This window comes from Pimephales promelas, chromosome 16, assembly GCF_988280905.1.
Source record: "Pimephales promelas chromosome 16, fPimPro1.hap1.1, whole genome shotgun sequence".
Classification (NCBI taxonomy): Eukaryota; Metazoa; Chordata; class Actinopteri; order Cypriniformes; family Leuciscidae; genus Pimephales; species Pimephales promelas.
In genome coordinates this window covers 16,721,687-16,744,777 of record NC_142784.1, presented here as the reverse complement: position 1 = coordinate 16,744,777, position 23,091 = coordinate 16,721,687, and the positions used below count along the sequence as shown (strand labels likewise).

The 23,091-nt window shown below is 38.2% G+C and overlaps 1 protein-coding gene across 1 annotated transcript in view; it reads right to left on the bottom strand.

The window, feature by feature from the left end:
• The window catches only part of pds5b (PDS5 cohesin associated factor B), a 38,296-nt gene that overhangs the window by 1,396 nt on the left and 13,809 nt on the right, over positions 1–23,091 (bottom strand). The window contains exons 6-31 of the mRNA XM_039670682.2: positions 22,683–22,809; positions 22,044–22,124; positions 21,314–21,454; positions 18,929–19,044; positions 18,718–18,812; positions 18,241–18,386; positions 16,769–16,920; positions 13,405–13,518; positions 13,034–13,115; positions 12,880–12,928; positions 12,621–12,760; positions 12,411–12,526; positions 12,226–12,331; positions 11,431–11,591; positions 11,040–11,163; positions 10,722–10,880; positions 9,341–9,409; positions 8,942–9,078; positions 8,130–8,253; positions 7,215–7,419; positions 6,124–6,238; positions 5,694–5,826; positions 4,743–4,862; positions 3,709–3,771; positions 3,482–3,624; positions 939–1,406 (exon numbers count right to left, since the gene is read on the bottom strand). Of these exons, the coding sequence (XP_039526616.2) occupies positions 939–1,406; positions 3,482–3,624; positions 3,709–3,771; positions 4,743–4,862; positions 5,694–5,826; positions 6,124–6,238; positions 7,215–7,419; positions 8,130–8,253; positions 8,942–9,078; positions 9,341–9,409; positions 10,722–10,880; positions 11,040–11,163; positions 11,431–11,591; positions 12,226–12,331; positions 12,411–12,526; positions 12,621–12,760; positions 12,880–12,928; positions 13,034–13,115; positions 13,405–13,518; positions 16,769–16,920; positions 18,241–18,386; positions 18,718–18,812; positions 18,929–19,044; positions 21,314–21,454; positions 22,044–22,124; positions 22,683–22,809 (3,486 nt within the window). The remainder of the gene's footprint in view (positions 1–938; positions 1,407–3,481; positions 3,625–3,708; positions 3,772–4,742; positions 4,863–5,693; positions 5,827–6,123; positions 6,239–7,214; positions 7,420–8,129; positions 8,254–8,941; positions 9,079–9,340; positions 9,410–10,721; positions 10,881–11,039; positions 11,164–11,430; positions 11,592–12,225; positions 12,332–12,410; positions 12,527–12,620; positions 12,761–12,879; positions 12,929–13,033; positions 13,116–13,404; positions 13,519–16,768; positions 16,921–18,240; positions 18,387–18,717; positions 18,813–18,928; positions 19,045–21,313; positions 21,455–22,043; positions 22,125–22,682; positions 22,810–23,091) is intronic.

Sequence of the window (23,091 nt, the reverse complement as noted above, 5' to 3'; positions counted from 1 at the left end):
TTGCGCGTGAGACACATTTAGGATATAGCCTATTTGATGCGCTGCCATACAAAGCAAAGCTAAATTACAGGGGTGTCTGATATGCGCTACACAAATAAAACTGGATGTGCCTTACCAAGTCTAACAAGCTCAAACTGGTAAGTAGAATTTGATATGCAAGTAAAGGCCTGTTCACACCAAAACCAATAACTATAAAGACAACTATATTAGCGTCCACACCAGCGGACGATATTGTTCTGTTTATTCTCAGCGTGTGCTGGTCTGTCGCTTCCTCGAGCTTGTTACAGCACGATGGATTCTAAATGGCTGCCAATGTTTTTATCATTCCTCAGCTGGATAAAATCCTTCTGAAAGTCATTTCAACGATATTGTTTCTCAGTGCTATTATCATCGTTATAGATGTGGTGTGAACTCTGCTATTCTTTAATATCAAGAATGATTTTGTTAAATCGTTATCATTCTTGGTGTGAACGGGCCTTAAAAATGTATCTGTCCTCGTCCTAGTGTTTTTCTACTTTAAATTTGTGGAAAATTGCCAGATCACAAAAAAGAATACAAAACCGACAAATATGTGCCTCTCTCATTCAGCACGAATCCAAATATAAATATGTAAACAAAGCTTTGTGCTCCCCTCATGTTGTAAAATTCACATAGAACAGCATTTACATTAAGAAAAAAGGTGTTTTGTCATACTATCGCTAGTTGCTTTGCAACATTCATGGATCAACCAATAAAAACCAATATTAGGTTGAAGGCTATATAAACCTTCAATTCTCGTCAAAATTCTTAATGTCTTCTCCCGATGTTCCAAAGCCACTGACCTTGTACTTGAACACTGTACACTGAGCCACTGACTTGATTGTCATAAACAGTATATATGATAAATAATAATAATAATAGATGAAGAAGAACAGAAGTGCATACAGGCAGCCACCCACCTTGGTTTCCGTCCTCGTCTGCCTTTGGGCTTCACCTCCATATTCTCACTGCCCGCGTCATCGTCTTCCTCCTCCTCTTCCTCTTGCTGCTCGTCCTCATTCTCCTCATCTACAGGTGGAGCAGCCTTCCTGCGACCCCTCCTGCCCTTGCTGGGTGTCTCGTCCTTTGCGGCTGCTGATTTGGGGGGGCGTCCTCGCCTCCCCTTCTTGGGTGGGCTGTTCTGTTCGTCTTCGGTCTCCATGGTCGGCTCTGCCATGCCGCTGTCCTCGCCCCACTGGTCCTCGGCATCATCAGTGCTCGTGTTGGCTGCTTTCTTCCGGCCCCGCTTGGGTTTGGACTCCTGGCCCTTGTCGTCTTGGTTGGCTGCAGCGCCTCGCTTGCGCCCCCTGCTGGGCTTTTCGGTCTCAGATGGGCTCTTCATCGAAATGTCTTCATTCTCACTGTGGTCCACATCAGCCGAGTCCAGTCTGGGGTGAGAAAAGAAATGCACATGCAGTGCGAGACAAGTTACTTTTTGATTTGTTTTTAGAAATCTTGTTAAAGGCATTAACAACTAACTGAAGGATGTGAAGAAACCAATAATAAAGACTTCAAGAAAGACAAACTTCAAGGCATTTCTCATGTCTGTCTTGGTAATATAAAGGCAGCTATGGGTTTGGCCATTGTAAATCTAGCATGAGTCATCTCAATGCCATTCAGCAGTACATCCCCAGAGTGCTCTTTCAGTGTAGCACAGGTAAAGAGAAACGGCAATTATTCTGCCTTCGTGACAGATACACGGATACATAAAACACTCCATTCAAAAGAATCTCAATGACACCTATTCAATAACCCAATGAGTTGGAGACCGCCACTACACACCTACCTTTGCTGCTTTCACTCGTGTGGATGCTGAACGGCGGTATGATTACAATGCACTGTGACCTCAATAGAGCTTGTTTAGTCCACAGCAGGATGTTAATACCACAGCCAAAATTTGCAGTATGAAAAATTGTTAAAAAAAAATGGATTCAGATGAGGCTTGAGATCAAACTGCAGACAGCTCAGTGTTACAACAATATTACAGCTTTAGGAGTGGGAGTGTGTCAAATGTTATTTACAACGCTTGTGTATGGATGCACACCACCATTGGTTTTACAGGACATCTGGATCAAATGTATGCTACAACAGATCATGCAACAAATATGTCGTTTTTAGGAATGTGCTAAATTACACATTTTCAAAATCACCGGTTAGATGGGTTGTTTCTTGCATTCAGAGAAAAGCTATCTCTAGCCATGATATGGTGTTTTCCCCTACAACCTATAGTGAGGTCAGATTACAAACAAACTGATTTTCCGTTGGTTGTTAATTCATCGGTTTAAAGCTACACTGTGTGATTTTTAGCCCCATCTAGCTGTGAAAAGGTATATGACCATCCATTGAATATTAGTTTCTGTTCCTCTCAATTCCGATCTCGTTTTAACTCCTACGGTGGCCAATGTAGTCCAAGATTAACATGGCTTCCAGTTCGACCTCGTCCATGAGTGTTAACTCAAACGTAAACGCGAAAGGCAAAGCTTGAATTAACGGGTATGTCCCTCTTTTGCTAATGTACTTTCAAGATGGAGGGGCAACATGGCGACTGACATTAGAACCCCTTACCCGGATGTATTTTCAATGGCATATTATACACTCACAAGAATACTTTATTACTTGAACGAAGTAATTATACGTTAATGAGCACATATTTTTTCGAAAGAGCTAAGTGTTTTTAGCTAAGAATAAACTAAAAGAGTTACACAGTGTAGCTTTAACCAAACTGCAAAGCGTTTGTGCACTTCTCCAATATAAGGTAGAATTCTCTCCAACAACCCAAAAATATAGCGCTGAACAGTATTTTTGTACCATAAATACTTTACTACAAAAAAAGGATATGTAACTACTACAACTTAAGTGTAAAGAATCGTAAAGAATCAAAAACAACACACTAAAAAACAAACTTAAAATGAATGAGACTTCCCATATCTATTAGAAAGGACGATCTTTCATAGGCCCCGTCCACACTACTGTGTTTTAGTTTAAAAACGGAGAATTAAAACGAATACGATCTCCGTCCACACCAGCGTTTTATCTACGTATTGGAATTTATCTCCATCCACATTAAAACGACTGAAAACGCGGATCATGTGACCATTCACCAACACTGTGCATGCGCGTGCCGGTGTATGGTGGCTGACGAATCAGGGAAGGATACATCATGACTGATATCCCCCCAATCATAGAGCCGAGTGTCAGCCTCTGCGTCATCTTTTCTAAACTCCTCCGTTTTGTCCCGTCTACACTAAAACGCTCTCCGGAGATTCAAAACGCAAAACGGGTCTCCAGCGTTTCTAAACATCTCCGTTTTTTCAGTTTTAGTGTGGACGGGAGGTGCAAACGTAGCAAAAGGTCTCCGTTTTTAAACGAAAACGCAGTAGTGTGGACGGAGCCATAGTCCCGAGTGCAGCCTTAGCTTCCTCCTCACACATACATGTGAGCTAATTGTGTTTGTGACACTAACCGTCCTTTACTGCGGCCGGGGGAGCTGGGGTTGGAGTTGCTGCTGGCGTTGCTGATGGTCTCCATTCGTGAGAGTTTGGTCTGCAGTTTTCCTGTGGCGGACAGAGGCTTGTTCACGGCGCCCAGCACGTTTGCTGCCTTGGGCTGCAGAGAGAATCAGGCAGTCAATCTCAGAGTCCTATTGGACTGAAGAAGGTTAAAAGCACAGACTAGAAGGCAAATATGTACCTTTCCTGGGGTGAAGAACGACTTCATCTCAGGAGGCAGATAGTTTTTCGTGTTACTGAAATTCTGAAAGGCAGCGAGGACATTGAAAGATATTGTGATCGAGTAGGAGAAAAATCAATTTGAACAAACATTTTTTTTTAAACTGATTTAAAGTTTGTACCATCAGAAGGTCTTCCACACCTGCGAACCAATCAACATTTCTATGACTTCTGACTAGATAAAGGTGTTAAGCTTTTTTTGCATGCAACATTTTCCATACAGTACAGATCGCAAAGACCCGTCCCCTTTAATTACTGTTGCTATGTCCGACAAACCATGCCGCTCTCACGCCACACCGTTCTCACATAGTGAACAATACATTGCGGAGCAGAGAGAACACTGACAACACGTTGACAGACAGGACAGACCAGGTTACTTTTGATATGAAATAAAGTCTCGCCTTTTTGAAAAAAAAAATTTGGTAATTTTTTTTAAGGAAATTTAAACAATAAATCTCATTTTGTGGCTCTTTAATGTGTCTGACAGAACGCTGTAGAGCCTCTTAATGCTGCTCGTGAACCGATCATCTCTTCCTTCTAGTTGATTTATAGCATTAAATGAACATGAATGAACATAAGAAGGATTCTTGTTTCAACCGTGGAAAGATGTCAGTACACACCATTTTTCAAGTTCAAATCCTCCAACGTTAATCTACTTACTCTCCTGACAGCTTTGTCGGACAAAAATTGCAGATTCGGTGGATGATGACTGGTCAGATCGTCTGTCAATTAAACTACCTACGAAGGGTCAATTACTCTAAGATTTCATGACTTTTCCACTGCAGGGCAGAAACGTGTATGGTTCATAATACACAAATAAAGAGCAGCTGTTTATGGGTTCAAATCCAGTCACAATCCTATGCTGACTCTCTCTCATCCACTTTACGGTCCCTTTCCCAGAAAAAGAATTCCCATAATCCAACAAAAAAAATAATTCCCTCATATCTCTACAACTAACTCCTAGAGCAGTTCAACAGAAAGGCAGCATTTAAGCACCTTGTCCGGTTGTGTGAAGTAGCGTGCAGGCAGTACAGGATCTTTAGGCGACTCTAGACTGTATGTGGTGCTCTTGGAGATGACGATGTTCATGGCTACATCACACACTGTGTACAGTTTCTGGAGAGGAGAAAGAGAGAGAAAAGATATAAGTGTAAATTGAAGACAGTGTAAACATCTAAATAGGCATGGGCAATATAAGGGTATAAATGACTACAGACATTTACAAGTTTTGTTGGTACTTCATTAAAGGAGAACTCTGGCGCAAAATTAACCTTCGGTCTAATAAAACATTGGTACCTTGTCGACCATTCCCTGAGATTTGTTTTCATGATAATCAAACGTAAAGAGTTTTATCTTTAAAACTGTTTAGCGTATAACGCTAGTATATGGGGGCATATAATAAGTAAAAAGAAATCGCTAGTTTATACCACTAACAAGGCTCAAAATAGCCCCACACTAACACAGTAACGTTCGTGGTTCGACTTATCGAGACCGTTTTCCTAAGATGGCTCCTGCTGTGTATACACGAAGTGGACTGTCTTTATAAAATATCTTCTTATTAAACGGTCTGTACACTTACAGAGTTCTCAATGCTTCGTTTTGCATGCAGGGACCCTCATTATGTTACTGTGTTAGTGTGGGGCTATTTTGAGCCTTGTTAGTGGTTTTAACTTTTTTTTTTTTTTTACTTAATAAATGCCCCCATATACTAGCGTTATATACAAAACAGATTTTAGAGATAAAACATTTTACATTTGATCATGAAAACAAATCTCAGAGAACGGTTAACTAGGTACCAAAGTTTTATTAGACCAAAGGTTCATTTGCGCCGGAGTTCTCCTTTAATGTCCAGTTCTGAAAATCATCTACATTTCTAGGATTTTCCCTGTTAAAACAACTTTTGAATAGCCACATAAAAAAGCAAAGCATCCTTGAAACAAGAAAGACCTCATTAATCTTGGGATCATCCGGACACTGTCCATCTTTTGTCTGTTTTATGTTTTCCACCATTTTCCTGATAAACGCATGGCTGTTGTTTTCATTTTTGGCCATTAGGATTTCCAAAACAAACCATAAAGCCCTGAAGGGAAAGAGAAGATATAAGAGAGAGAGTGACAGAGAGAGAGGAAGGGAGAGAAAAACATAATTTTCAAGATTAAAGGCAGATGGCAACTCTGGAACACCATTTATCAGTGTTTTAGGCAGGCAGCCAAACATCTAACAAGCTGCACATTTTCTCCAATGTTTATGAAATTTTGAAGGGCAGCATATTGGTAACAAATACCTCATCTAAAGCTTGAAATGACAACCTAATGAAGAGATAAACATTCTCAGATTGAAGAAGGAAGAGAAGCCGGTGGAGCTTGTGTGGACTCACTCTTTGATGTCTTTGAGCTGCTCAATGTCCTGGACTTTCACGTAGTCTGGGTCATGGACCAAAAGGTGAATTGCATATGGCACCACATATTCCGGCAGGAGTGATATCAGCTTCTCTGCAGTACACACACACAAACACACACACACTTTATGGGAGTATTATAAAATCCTGGGCATTTTCCAGGTCCCACAATATTTTACAATAGCATGGGTTTGTACTGTGGTTCATGAATATTAATTACAATTGGACAAGGTTCACATTCTCAAAGGGCCAGAAACTAACAAATTAAAACAAAATGCTGACATGCAGTGAATTAATTCCAAAACCAACACGACGGACTGGCAAATCCTCCTGACAGGACAGACATAACAGCAGAGTCTTCTGCATAATGACCCTGATGAACAGTTCAGCAGAGCATCTCAAGATTTCACTGTGCAGGACGTGTGAATATAAACTAATAAAGATCACTAGCACACAAACACACCACATGTGTGTGCCTCTTTAACAAGGAATTAGATTCTGCTTCTGATTCCGGAATGATTCTTTTAGCTTTTAAGAACCCTCACCTCAAAAGATCATTAATAACTAAAACTGATGTATTAATTGGAAGGCTCTTTGAAAGGAATGTGGATCAACCCCCAAAAAGGGCAATTTTTACATGAATTATTAATAACTGATGTTTCTAAAAATATTAAAATGCACTGAGAATAAATTTGGAATGGTATTGTGACCTGAAACAAATCTAAAATGAATTGTGAGGTGCCCAACCTTATATTTCATTAGTGGCTTAAGTAATCTTTTTGTACTGATTCATTGAAAGTCTATACAACCAAGTCAGACAACCAATTAGAAATGTGGATAGCTAAAGCTGGACAGGAGTGAATCTTTTTGTACAGTTTTATTAAAATAACTCAGAAGAGTCATTTGATCGAAAAAATGACTGAACAGTGGTGTTGTATGTTCCTTTTTATAAAAAAAACAAATAAAATGAATTGATAATTGTAAATGAACCAAATAAGCGATCCTGAATAAGAACTGGTTCTTGATTCTAGCCTCGTCTTTAGAGCAGGATTTAGACGGACCGCCCTTACCGCTGACTGCAGCGTGCTGTTTCAGGTACTCTCTGCGCAAGTTGATGTTTTTGACCAGGCACTGGCGGGCGTGCGCCCTGCGCTCCTTCACCGGGTCTTTGGCACACAACGTGAACACGGCCAGGTACTCCAGCGGCAGACGCAATCTGCATAGACCTTTGTGCAGCTTCTGGGCGAAGGCCTGTCGCACCTGATAGCACTCGTCCTGAGAAACACAAGAGCACTCATTAGTTCCTAATGAGTCATACAGCTGATGCTTTTCATCAACAGTTTACAAAACACTCCAGGAACAATAACCTTGCAGCAACCTAGGGTTAAGTGCCACCACCAAAATCAAAACACACCCCCAATTAATTTCTTAATACACACATTTAGACTTGCTGTGAAAAACTGATGGGTTTCTTCCTCTGAAACCGTTTTTTTTTTCTTCTTTTTTTTTCTTCTGATGTCACTTTTGTCTGTCAGTTAGCAATATAATCTAACAGCCTGCACACCAAATACACATGTATTTGATCTGGCTCCGTTTTAATATGAAACGCCCACTTTCAACAATCCAATTAATTCCCACCATTTTTCTTTTGCTTCCAAACATCCAGTTGTACTCTGAAACAGTCATCCATCTTATAAAATGAAAATGTATTGTGAGTGACCACCATTCACACTGAGGCTACAACTGCAATAAGAGGCATTATTTGGAAGCTGACTTCTGATTTTAATGGTCGGTTTGTGAGGCTTCCTCAAAGATATATTTGCAATAATCTGCACATCAGATAAGACTTCAAAGCATGGCATGTGACCAGGAATAGAGTGAATCACTACAAAACCAACCAGCCTGTTAGTCAGAGCAGAGTAACCCGTTTTTTTTTTACATTAGACCAATATGCAGTCAGATAAGGAGCCAGTGATGGGTCTTACGTTGATGACGAGGGCGCAGAGCTGGTACTGCTCCAGGGTGATGATCTCATGGTAGCACGGCTCCTGAGCGAGACGAAGAATCGCACAGCCGGCTGCTAGCCGCAGACGAGACATGTCCGGCTTCCTGTACACCCACACACACAGAAAGCCAGCGCATAAAATCACTCCCACATCACAACATACAAATAAAAGCATCAGTAATGTTTTGCCATGTATGCCATCATTTTCCAGCCAATGTGTTCATGAATTTATTATGATGTTGAAGTTTCCTATTAGAATGAAAGTATAATTTCCAGCCTTTTTGGTAACAGACTGTGTGTGAAATTTTTTTTATAATTAATACATTTGTAAAAACTATACATTAAATTCTAAAAATCGTACATTTTAACTTTTGATGATTTTATCATACACTACCGTTCAAAATTCTTGGGTCAGCCAGATTTTTAAAAAGAAAAAAAAGAAAAAAAATTTAAATTAAAATAAAAATAAAAATCTGAAAGAAATGAAGATTGCATTGTATATTAAAATATTTTAAAATGGAGAATTTTTAAATTCTAATAATTTCACTATGTTTGATCAAACAAATGCAGGCTTGGTGAGCATAAGACTTCTTTCAAAAACAGAAAAAAAATCTTACGGATCTTTACAAACTTTTGAACGGTAGTGTTCATTTGTTGGATGTAAATGCTCGGTTTTTGAGTGCTCTTAAAGCCACGAAATTGACCTATATTTTTTATTGTACATCACAGCTCATGATAGTCACTAGTGAAGGGTTTGGAACTATGCATTTAGGGCATGTGTGACTGACTCACCCCATCTTGCCCTGCTCCGTCAGATCGCCATCGCTGCTCAGGATAGCCGTCAGCATTCTCAGAGTGGAGTTGCCAGATTTACTCTGGTTGTTCTTCACGCCGAGCAGCCACCTGACCATCAGTTTCAGACCCTGAATCTAAAACGCACAAAGACAAGAGGAACATTAAACTTAATTTACTCCTTAGTATCATCTCCTGTGACTGCAAGTTTAGGTCTCATTTATTTAAAATATAAAGGAGAGAGAAAAAAAACTAAAAGAAGAAAAGAACCTGTCTAGACAGATCTGCTGGGAATCAATGCAATACAGGCTGAAATGTGATTCACTCTGGGAAAATGAATAATAAATGGCAAAAGACAAATCTTAGCTGAAGTTGTGATTTATTTACTGAGCGCCTCACCTTAGCCAATGTTTCAGGAGAGACTTCATCATCTGGAACCCACAGCTTGGTGGTTTTCTTGCCAGCAATCTGTGCAGCAAACAGAAAATCAGTATCAGATGCCTCAAAAACCGGAGAGTGTGGAGAACCCTTTATTGCTTTATCTGAAAGTTTTCTAAACAAGATTACAACTAAAAATAACCACACTGCTTGTAATGGAGACAAATTATGTGTCACACGTCTGTGTGTATTAAAGCACACGACTTGATTTAAAACTACAACCAAATTAAGGAAATCTGTGCCCACAAGGTTAATCAAATGAGATCAGTAAACGGGATCTCATCTGTTTGATACGTTCAGAACTTTCTCAGGCATTTACTCTCATAATTATACTGGGTTGATTTGAGCCTTAAAGCACACACCCATAAAATCACATTAATTAAATGAGTCTAAATTAGTTCATGCTACAGGCAAATAAACAACACATGCATATTTAATGCTGCTCTCTTGACCAGCTATGGCATTCATTATCAGCAGTGCTTTCACTATCACGAAACTTTGGCTGATGATTCATTGTTATGCAAATAATTGTGATAAAAAATTTAAATGTCTAATGTTTTGTTATTTTTTTGTCCATGTAAGTTCACGTTCATACTGACCTCAAGAACAGTCATTATGTTGAAGTTAGAACACACACACAACCCTTGAGGCTTTATAAACAAATATGAACATTTAATCATTTTTAAATTCTATTTTAAGTAACAGTTTAATCATATGAATATTCTATTATTTTTGCCATAATCTGGCATATTTTTTTCAGTAACATTTCAATCCAAAATATACTGAAATAAAAAGTACACAAAATATATAAAAATGTGCATGTGTATATATACAGTATATATACACAGTGTATATATATATATATATATATATATATATATATTTAAGTATATTTTGTATAATAATGTATAATATTCCAATATCATAATGCCAATAATAAATAATGTAATATTTATTATTGGCATTATGATATTGGAATATATTGTTTTTAATAGTGGAATATTATACATTGGAACTGTAATATATCCAAGTCAAAAATATATTTATTATAATTTATTTACTTTTAATTTCTATGATACTGTATATATTCTATTATAATTTACACCCATCCTGTAATGGCCAGAAAATACACAAATATTTATTTTAAAAAAGAGGCAATCCATAGGCGTTTATACATCAAGTATATGAGTTCATTTTGAGTGCTCACACACTGCAGTACTTCACCAGAAGGGGAGACATAAAAATGAGCATTTCTACACAGTGTGTCACACTGACTTCTGTGTCCTCTCATCAAAATTCAGGCTTTATTGTGGAAACAGTAATGAGCAGTGCTGTAATTTACCCGGTCGTTCATTAGCAGGTCTTTAACGATGAAATTGGCCACTAAAGATTTGAGCGGAGCTGCAAACTGTTCCGGGGCCAGCATGGCCAGGTGTCCCAGTGTCGTTAAAGGGGTGATGAGCTGTTCCATGTTGTCTGTGTCTAGACTCTTATACAGAGGCTGTGGCAGATAGAAAGCAATTGGTTAGAATGTCAGGCATCCAGGTAAAATTTTAAAGTGTATATGTCATGGTCTCGGTAATTTCAGAGGAACAGCAAAATTACAAAAAAATTATTTCAGATATATTTTAGGCACCAAGACTATTCTTCACAATCTTACCTCAAATATCTGTGCAAAGTGTGTATCTCTGTTGGAGAACATGGCATGGATACAGTGGATGGCATATTTGGCCTGGCGAGGAGGACCCTTCTTTGCTTTCTGCTGCAGTACTGGTAACAGGACTCTAGGGGGCAAAAAGAAGTAAAACAGGCAGAAGTGAATGGCAACATCCACTTTAAGGATGACTGTACAGCACAATAGAAAATGGTTTTCCAATTTCAAATGACAGAGCATCTCAGAATTCACAAAATGAGAAACAGTCTTCAATAAATATAAGCATGTTTGAAACGTTTGAAGTGGTGGAACAATTCAAGCAGTATCACTCCTCTTGAACGAAAGCCCAGATGTGCTCTTCTGAACAGCCCGGTCCATTAGACAGACTCGAACTTACGATTTGATGTGTGGAAAGCTCTCCTCCAGTTTGTTGCCAGTGTTTTTGAAGATCTGCAGTGCAGCCTCTGCAACCTTTTCATCGTCCATCTTCAGACAGCCCAGCAAAGACTCGAAGGTTTCGGCAGAGTGAAACGACACAGGGTGGGTGAAGGACAGGACCTGAGGGGCGTAGAGACACTTCAGTACAGCAATTAACACATACCAAAAAACTAATGATAAAAAAAGTTTACATTCTATTAAATGTGTATATTAAAGGCTGAATGATATTGTCTGCTGGCATTTTATTGGGCCATTATGATTTCTAAACATGGTCTGTTTCTCATTTAAAATATAGTAGCAAAAACGCTAGTATTGGCAGGTTTGACTCACAGGAATAGGTGAACCAAGTTTTAATCAATTCATTGAAACAGTTTGCACAGATTCATGGCAATGTTACCAGATTGTTCATAGTGATTTAATTCTTATGTAACATTTTGAATCATACAATAACTGTCAGATTAATGAATGGTTCATCTGAATCGGAGGAATAAAATTAAATACAATACAATAAAAAAAACAATAAAAAAAGTAGACCATGGTGCAAGCACATAAACTGATAAAATGTACCCTTAAATTCAATGTAAATCACTTTGGATAAAGGAGATAGCAAATTAATTAAAAATAAATAAATAAAATGAAAACCCAGTAGCTATACTGGAGCAACAAACTAACTAAAAATTCTGACTTAATGCAAATATAATGTTTCTGTGCTAATGGAATTGAACACCAGCATGGACAGAAGAGGTTTATTTACCTTCAACAGCTCCAGGCCGGCTCTGATCGCTTGCTCAGTCGGGACTCCCTCATCTTCATCATCAGCAGTTCCTTCTATAGATTTGTTCACTTGTTTGATAAGTGCACTGCAGAAAGAGAGGAAGCAGTGAGACAGGGCGCAAATGATGGTACATTTATTCCCGGCATTTAAAAGTCTTAATGTACCTGATAGACTCTGTGTCGATATGAACAGGTGCTATCCTCTCCAATAAAAACTTCACCATCTCTAGGAAAGGGTTGCTGGGCTGTTTGGGGCTGCCCAGTTTTTTGGTGATTTCTTTCTGTGGAGTGAAACACAGCCACAAACTGAGACAACTTAAACTACAAAAGGTAAAAAACGGATTTTTCTGCAAGGTGAAGAAATACGGTTCTTACCACGCAGACCTCGGCCTGCTTACACGAGCAGGATGGGCTCACGAGAGTCTCCAGTTGCTTTCTGATCTTCTCGTCCTCCTCAAGAACCTGAGCGAGCTTCTTCACAAAGTCCTGCGTCTTCCCCGGGTCTGGCAGGTTTTCTTTAACACAGAGATGGAGAGATGTTTCCCGCTCAGTGAACATTTTTCTTACACAAAAAGCTGATTGTATTTGACAGGAGATTAATCTAACAGCACTGCAGAGAACAAACACGACTTACTTGTGATAACCATGACCTTTGAGAACACAGCCTTGTTGTAAGAGTCAGACTGTGGGGAAAAAGGAATTCAAGAATGTTCAACCAGATGTACAACATGTAATATAGAGAAATCAGAAAAACTATAACCAAAACCAAACTGAGAGGAAAAACCAACTTTTGGCTGTTTAACAAGATCCAGAAGGTCTTTGACATGGTGTCTCAGCATGTTCTGACACTTCCACATTTCATTCAGAGCTCTATAGGAGAGATAGACCACAACAACCACAATCAACATTCCATGTCTGCAAATACATCTTCATGGGTCCCATAAACTCTTTTCAGACCCACGAGCACCTTATAAAATCCTATTTTCCATTAAAACCATCATGAAACAATTTTACTTCCATAACATGATGCATTTCTAAATTAAACAACATTTAACAGAATGGGGCTTTTTGTTAGCAGGTTGCATGGTTCAAAATCCTCTACTCGATTTCTGCACAAGCAGATGTTTTAGATGAATAAAACAAGAATTACTGCACCTACTTGACAGCATTTCCATCCAATGTGGCGTACAAGTAATACAGGCACTTCATTCGCTCTGTAGTCTCTAGATTGTGAGGCACGAGATATTGGGCGAAGATCCTCTCCACAAGCAACCTAGCGAAAAAAATCAAATCAGATTGAATCTCTTGTATATATATTTTTTTCATTTACATTCCTTTGAGATTGCACATTGTTTTCTTTGACATGTCATTACCCGAATTTAACTGAGCTTAGACAGCATTCAAGTGAGCTCAGATCTCAAATTGATGACCCAATCATAAGACGAAATTGCATTTGCACACAGTTGTCAGCACATGCTTTAATAATGCAATAACATTATAAACCAACTCATCAGTGAGAATCTGAACAAGCTGCATGCAACACGCCATGAAAGCTTGAAAATGAAAAGTACTTTGGTTGCAGAGCACAAAAACAAGAACAAGGTCAGAAATGATTACAAGATGGGACAAGGAATCATGTTTCAAACAATGACCGCAAATTAACTCCGTATGTGCATTTAAATTTGAAAAGAAGTGAAACAAGTTGTGAGCCCGAACTACGACCATCTCTGTATTTCATCCTGTGGCTCTATTCTTGGGTTTAGTGTGAAAAGAATCTGCGGTCAACTTTGGTGGATTTTTGCAGCCGATATAGACTACCGATAGCCAATACTGATGATTCAAGTTTAATATAAGTGACTTTTAAGCTCTCTGTTGACTAGCACAATGAAGGCATTTTTAATGATGTCATGTCTAATTCAGCAAAGACATGTTACATTGATCAAAATAGTTCAAAAAAAAAAAAAGAAATGGTGTTCTTTTGCTGTTTTGCTAAATGCTGTTGTTTTCCATTCATCAAAGAATTCTGAATGTATTATGGTTTTCACAAAAAAGTAACACTTTAGTTTGGGGTTCAAGTATCACCATTGACTATGTGCTTATTAACATGCATTATTAGGATATTTGCTGTTTATTAGTGCTTATAAAACACATATTAATACCTTTTTTCTGCATGACCATATTCTACATCCCTTAATCCTTTCCAATACCTAAACTTAACAACTACCTGACTAACTATTCCTTAGCAGTAATTAGGAGTTTATTGAGGCAAAAGTTGTAGTTAATAGTTAGTGAGAACTGGATACTAAACTAACGTGTGAACAATGAAATTAAGCAAGCAGCACAACTGTTTTCAACCCTCATAATAATAATGTTTCTTGAGCACTGTGGGATTACATATTTAAGAATCGGTCAAACATCTGCTGGTTTTATGTCCTTACATAACATAACATGAAAAACGAAGGTAGAGTGTATTGAATTTAGCATTTAAGGTCATCAGCCTTGTGCTTTGTCTCCATTTCTAAGCACTGCCTCCTAAAAACTATATAAACTTCAATATACACTGCCTTAGTTAGACTTGATGACTGCGGCTACCGACAGCTCGTCTTCTCAAAAAGTCACCTGGTCTTCGCTTCTGAGTTTCCTACAGCACCAAATCAGCATACTAGAATGATTTCGGAAGGATCGTGTGATAATGACAACATTACTGTTCTGTATTTGTCTATTAAATAAATGCAGCTTCGGTGAGCACAAGAGACTTCTCAAAAACATTGCAAAAATATTACCAACGCCACATCTTCAAGACATAGTTAAGTAGCTGGTTAACCTAGATCAAGTGTGCAAGTATGATTTTCAATTCTCTTTGAACAATTATTTTGGATGTTATGGAAAAAAAAATCAATGTCATAATCAAAGAGTTTATGAATATAGCTACTATAGTAATGTTATCTGTATCATTTTTAACCATCACTGCAAATTAAAAATCGAAAAAATTTAACTGCTGTAACAATTGTACCAACTATAATTAAAACCCTTTATGAAAAGACAAAGCATTAAAATGTGTAAAATATTCACATAACCCACAATGTGTTAGCAAGCGTCTGTCTGGTAACATCACTATTCTTTCTTTACGACTGGCCTTGTCTTCAGCTCTGCAGAATCACTTAACACAGGTTCAAGCTGAGGGTTTACACAGTCCTCTTGTTTTTAGCCAAAGCAAACAGGGTCTCAGAAGTCATTTTTCTATGTTCTCATCTGAGAAACATGCCCACTGGCTGTCGATGAATTCAAGCCTTAAAAACATGACTGGATTTTTAATGTCAAGGATGTGCCATGACATCATTAAATTTGAAGGGATTTCTCTGTAAAGTGCACAATCTCAAATCCTCTGTCCACCAGTGGTCCTTAAATTCCAACAACCTGTGAAATATTTTATAAAGTTAAATTACCCAGCAGAGGTCCTTCATACAGGAGATCAAGCTTTATAACAAGCTCTTACTGTAGACTTGATACAAGGTGGTTGGCCATACACGATTACATCACTGGCCACCGTGGCACTGCCCCCACTGTCTTTTTGCTTTTTTATAGAAATAAAAACCATTTAGTTCAGTTGTGCAACAGACACTACAATTTTAAGCTGAAAGCACCTGCTCTGCTCCATAGCATGAGCTGCAGAGTCAGATTTCAGTAAGGAGAGATGACTGGCAGGACAATGGCAGAGGATTTGGTGCGCAACAAATCCTGAGCGTCATTGACTAATATCTTGTAAAATGTGTGGTCAGTAGTACCGCCACTCCCTATACACAGAATACATGCACAGTAAAAAGCAAGTGCGTATTCAAAACATTCCCTCCCCCAATGTTATAGGTAATTCTGGTGTTGTCGCAAGTTTAAATTTCCTCATTGTGACATCCATATTTTATATACACTCACGTAAAGGATTATTAGGAACACCATACTACTGTGTTTGACCCCCTTTCGCCTTCAGAACTGCCTTAATTCTACGTGGCATTGATTCAACAAGGTGCTGAAAGCATTATTTAGAAATGTTGGCCCATATTGATAGTATAACATTTTGCAGTTGATGGAAATTTGTGGGATGCACATCCAGGTCATGAAGCTCCTGTTCCACCACATCCCAAAGATGCTCTGTTGAGTTAGGATCTGGTGATTGTGGGGGCCATTTCAGTACAGTGAACTCATTGTCATGTTCAAGAACATGGTGCATTATCCTGCTGGAAGTAGCCATCAGAGGATGGGTACATGGTGGCCATAAAGGGATGGACAAACATGGTCAGAAACAATGCTCAGGTAGGCCATGGCATTTAAACAATGCCCAATTGGCACTAAGGGGCCTAAAGTGTGCTATGAAAACATCCCCCATTACACCACCACCACAAGAAAATCGAGACTTAATCACCAAGTACTAAATGGAAGCACCATTCACAATTGACAAAGCACTTGAATTTAAAATATCCATGGACATCCTACTAATATCAAAAGACCTCCTGCTTATCTTTACTCACCGATCGTCGATGCTGTTCTGGTAGTAAATATGGAGCAGTTTGTCTTTGATCCAGGAGATCTGCTTGGCTGCCTCTTTGCCAGCCTCCGCCTGTAAGGCGTACTTCTTATAGATCTGAGCCAGGCCCATCATAGCCTCCTTACGGACCCGCCACTGCAAGATAACACACAACAAGAAACTGTACTCAGAGAGATTATTCTACTCCCATGAAAAACATCATGCCCTTAGAGCCAGCAGCAATAAAAACACCTTGATCAGCATCCCATTTAAGTCAGAAAATATATATTTTATATTTTACAGGGACACAATGTTATTCTATTGTTGATTTTTTTTTTAAAGTTGATTTTCATTTTTTTAACAATCCCGTAATGCACTGCAAGTGATGTAATCGAATGAGCCATAACAATACAATATAAAAACACTTTTCAGTAGTGAATACAATTTACAACACTACCACTCAAAAGTTTTATGTTTGTAAAAAACAAGTGTCTATGCGCACCAAGGATGCATTTATTTGATCAAAAATACAGTAAAAAAGTATTATTGTGAACTATTAGTATTACAATTAAGTGTTTTCTATTTTAATATTTTTGTTTTTAAAAATGTAATTTAGTCCTATGATGGCAAAGCTGAATTTTCAAAATCATTGCTCGTTATTCAGTGTCACATGACCCTTAAGTAATCATTCTGATATGGTGCTCAAGAAAGTGTTATCATCATCATCAAAACATTTACTGAACCCAAACTTTCGAACCATCTGGAATTCATTAAAGAATCGATCTATTTAGCCAATTATGATAAAAAATGTAGCAGCTTACTACATTTTAGAACACACCTATAGTTAAACAGTAAAAATCTATACATTAAGAAAGAGAAATCATATTTAATCTCACCTGTAGTCACATTTTACCTCAGCATGAACATGTCGAAGAAATTACTGCTTTTAAGGTTTTAGCAAGTCATAAAAACATCAATTTAGCTACAGCTGAACATAAATAGCCTGACATAACCATTCCTGCGTATAAAGCCACAGCTTATGTATGTCAAGCTACAGAAGCAAACAAGGTGTAATAGGATGAGATGGAAATACGCCTTGACTACTGCGGTGTCATTTGTCCAGAACACAGGGGGCTCTTCGATTAAATTTCACCATGAAAGCATTTTGAAAAGGCTGAGAAACGGTTATAGTCCAATTTATATCATTCCGTCCCCTCCAGCTCGGGTGGCTAAAGGAGACTGCTGATTAAATTATAGGGAGAAGAAATGGAGTGTGTCAGGAAAGAAACAAGAAGCTAATGTATTCCAGCTCGACTCTGCCCTGAATGCGAAGATGTCAAAGTCTCTGGTTCATTTGGGGTACAAATGGGAGAAAAGTCCCTCAGATATTATGCATGAAATAAAATGACTGCAGCACTAATAAAGACTGTTCAGGAGACAGCAAACAAACATGCACAAAGAGAGCCTGGCACTTACCCGTTTATCTAGAGTCCTCTCCTTCACAAAGTTCAGCAGGTGATCGTTGACCAGAGCAAGGTCCTTTTTGGAGGCAGTCACAATGGACACAATGACGTCGTGTCGAATTGCCTCCTCTGGGTCATGTGACCTTACTTTTAAATACTCTGCATGAGAAATAATAACATGCACAATTTGGTTTAAAGTGCATTGACAAAATTTGAAATGAATAAAAATGTAACTGAAATTTTTAAATAATAAACAAACATACATATACATGATATATATTTAAAAAAACATTATGTGATGCAAACAATATATAAAAAAAACAATATATATATACATATATTGTTAAATGTTTGCAGTGAATGGATTTTTTTGGTCATTATATTTTATTATTTTATAAATTAAAGGAGTTGCATTTCAGTTTCATGTCGACTTTTATACTCATTTGTGAAATAAAAGGGTAGTAAAAGTTAGTACAGGAACAGTTTGTACCAGTGAGATCTTTTGCCAAGTCTGGATGGTTCATCAAGCAATGGCTGGCAAACTTAACACATTCCAGTCGAACAGGGACGTGGATGTCATTAAACCTAAGGAAACATAGTTGATCAAAATCGTTCAGCTTTGTCTTGCTAATGAAATGTTTATCAGTTTGTGTAGAGAAAGAAAGAAGCAGATAATTGGATGTGTGGTGCGTGAGCTGTACCTCCCAAGGTAACACTGCCAGAGAGGTTTGTTCTGTGCAGCGAGCTCTGAATCTTTCGCACCAAACATCTTAGCCAGGAGCTTCACAACTTGCAGCCGTTCATCGTTATCATTGCTCTACAAAACAGACATGAGGATTTCCTGGTGATATAACTGCAGAAACGAGGTCCACGGCCATTAATTATAACACAACAAAACACAGAATTAACCCATTTAGCCTCGTCATCAATGTGCTTTGCATAAAAACAAAAGAATAAAGGCATGACGCCAAATACAGTATGTGGAACAACAAGCAGACCGATAACATTCATTCATACACTAATCACAAACTTAACCTGCTTTTGTCAGAGTATACAAGTTTAATAACATGACCAACACAACAGAAAATAATCGCCTTTGCTAGTTTTTGAAAAATGCTTTGCTTTCAGGCCACGCTGGATTAAATCTCATGTGAAAGAAAATGAAAGAAAGGATCGTTGACTTGGCTAAAGTGTAATCATGTTCATGTCAGCATCTTTTTCGCTCGGGAATGTCAAATCCATATTAGATGTGGATGTTATTGCTTTAAAGTTTCTATTAACTTCCAGTTAACTCACAAATAACTGAGCTGAATTTTCCATTTGTGAGAATAGCACATTTATTCTTAGGTAAGTCACAGAAGGCAGAATTTGTTTGAACACTTTTTTTCATTTAAACACTTCTCCATTTCATCAGGTTCTTTACAGTTCGCACACAAGGTTTTTGACCCCCGCAGGCCACAAGAAATGTTGTAAACAGGCTTCCGTGGTATTGTGAGATGTTAATCACGAGCTATCAAAGATATCCTAAAGGCTCAATTACAGGGCTACCATGCAATCTTAGAAGTAGCCAAATAACCATCCAAAACTAGGCCTGACATTAGAAGGGAAAAGAACGATTTAGTAGTTCAACTTCGTCCTAATCTAACAAGACTGTCAATAAATAATACCCTATAATAAACCAAAATTATGGTTTCAAATCTTTCAAATGTTGAGGGCCAATGGCTGATATAATGCATGTAAGAAATGTAATATAAATAAAATTACTAACTACAACTACTACTAATAATAATAGTAATAATAATAATAAAAATAAGTAAAAGTAACTATAACAACAACAAAAAAACCAACAAGGCAGCGCTATATTCAGTTGCCCACTATGTCATATTCCTGTTATTTTCAAGGTGTGCTTTATGTAAAACTAGTTACACCTTGTCTTTACTTGAAAAAACATGATTCAGTGCACACAAACTTGCCATATTAGGGTGTCCTATGTTGGTTACAGTGATTACTTTATTTTTATTCATGTTAAAGCTGCAGTCTGTAGTTTACATTTACATTTATTCATTTAGCTGACGCTTTTATCCAAAGCGACTTACAATTGCTATATATGTAAGAGGTCGCACACCTCTGGAGCAATATTTTATTTTATTGTTTTTCCGTAACAAAAGGTGTGGTTATCTGAAGTCGGCTGATCGTTATGATTTTCAGAAACGGAATTTTGTGAAAAAAAACGGTTTAATTAACGGTCACGTCCTGCTAGCGGGACGACTGGCACTCTTTTTTATTGCCTTTTTTCCAAGTCACATATTTTAGAAATCATCATAGATTGGGTCTCATTTGAAAGCTTACAAACTCAAAATTCATCCTGTGAAAACTGTTTTGAAATTGGACGATTGAGAGGCGAGCAAGGTCTTTTAAGTGATCGAGCAGCTTCAAACTTTGTTGTTCTCTTGTGCTCCGCATCACGCCACACGATAACAGTGGATAAAAATTAATAAATAAAATAAAAAAATTTCTGCACTAAACTAGTGAATTTTCCCAAGACATATTCATAGATGATAAACAAGATGTTATAGAATAATAATTTAATAAAAACCCAATTTTGACAAAAAAAACTGACATTCAGGAGTCTATATTTAGACCTTACTGAAAACATACCAGCGCGACATCCGAAAGATTTTCCCAGATCGCATCACATATGAATAAATGCCTTATTCTGCATCCCTTAATCCTACCCAATACCTAAACTTAACAATCGTACTAACTAATAAGCACTATAAACCTTAAACTAAAACGGGACCATTTTTCCTGCTGTATTGAACTTGTATCGAACATGACCCCAAAACCAAGCTACGCTCCGAAACGTGATTTACTTTCTGTTTACCGTTAGACCCCTATCATCTAAAAACCACACAGTTGTTAGATTTTAGAACAGAAAAACTCAATTGCCAAATATCAGTCTGACACCACATACAACACAATTACATTTATACACAAGCACAAGCAAAAAGACCTCAAGGCACAGACAGTTTAATCGGAGATCCCCGAACAGCATATTGCCATGTATCGTTAAAAAGCCATCTTACCTTAAGCTTGAACTCCAGCTGTGGCAGGACGGACAGCAGTAGATGGCTGTCGATGTTGTAGAGCTCCAGGATTAGGTCAAAGACATGTTCCGACAGATCACTGACTGAAGTCTTCCCCAGCATCAGCACCTGGTTAAAGAACTGAGACACCAAACTGCACATCACACACTCGCATCCATCAAAGTCTACCATGCTGCACTGCATACCCATCTGGCAGCAGCTCTTCACGTGCTGTTGATTAGAGATTAGTTTGAGGAAGCTGGTATTAGATCAAAACAAAAAAGTAAGTGGCTTCATCTTTGGGCTGGAGGGGCCGCCTCCAACAGAGCGCAGATGTATGAAATAGAAAGAAAATCAGGCCTTTCTGATCTATTAAGAGTTATTGAGGAGGATTCTCCTCTGGTAAGGACCTCCGCACTATCTCTGGCACTTTTAATGAGCACCACAGGGAATAAGGTTCACAGCATAACAGTGCTGCATGCTCCTGCGGGTGTTACTGATAAATGTGTATAAGCTCAACACGCCATTTGAGCGTGGAGAGGCGCTCTTGATCTCCGGTTAATGTTGCAAGCCTCAACAAGTTTAAGAAAGCAAAAGGGCTGGAGCCAAATCATGGACGTTCATTTGGGATTATTCATGCTTTAAATAAACTAGAAGAACTTACTCGCACCCTTAGTGAGATAGTGTGTGTTCCATGCAAAGTTGACTCTCATTAATCACGTTTACTCACGTTGGTAATGTATGGCTCTATGGCCTGAGCGGTTCTCTTCAGCAAGGCTTTGGCCAGATCGTACGCTTGCTTGTTGAGGTTCTGCAAGACAAGATGGAGAAAATAAATAATTAACGATTACCTATTAATACAGGTGTGTGTGAATGTCCTGGTCTTATCTTAAATAACATTACTGTAGAATAACTTGAAGATAATCAAATCAACATTCAAAATAATCATTTAGGGGTAAAGGTGTGCTAATTGACATGGAAAGTATTTAAAAAAGCCTTTTTTTCCATCACGTAAACATCATTATAAAATTAAAGACAGTTAAAACAAATACCAACATGATATGTGTTACATTTAAATATGCACTAAACAAGAACAATACTAAACAAAACTAAACCCAAGAAGCTTAAGTTCTGCTAAAAGCTTCATAGTATTATCCACATTAAAATTCATTATGTCACATTAAAATGTAATGTAAAGTACATGACTGTTCATAAGTAATGACTTTTTCCTTTGCAATGCACGCAACAAATTATGTAAACACATTAATACAGTATGATAGACATGCAATTATAGGTCATACACGAGAGAGAGACTTCTTTTCTTTTTTTCTTTCTTTTTATGAGAATCAAGTTTATTTGTTGTCTGTACCTTGTGTGCTGGGACCAGGTTAACCAGAACAGTATCCAGGAGTTCCTGTGAGACAGAGTCACCCTCGCAGACAATTGAGCTCATGAGATCCACCATATGCATGTGGACTTTCTGGTTGTGCCCATTGCTAAAAATAAACAAATCATGGTAACATCAAGAACTGACCTAAAATCAGGTGCACCAGGCAATCAAAGAGAAGAAGCGCAAGATGGCAAGCAAGCGCAATGGGGCAGAGAAAACAGAAACACATCTAGGTTTTTCCATTTACACATGAGAGCCGAGCGCTGCAGTGTCCCGCTCATAGAGGACATTTCCGACTGAGTGAACATCAGTGGCTGAGATGAATCGCTCCATATGCAGCCTTTATAGCGCACATGCAATGAAGGGTCTGCACCTGGGATTCGCACGC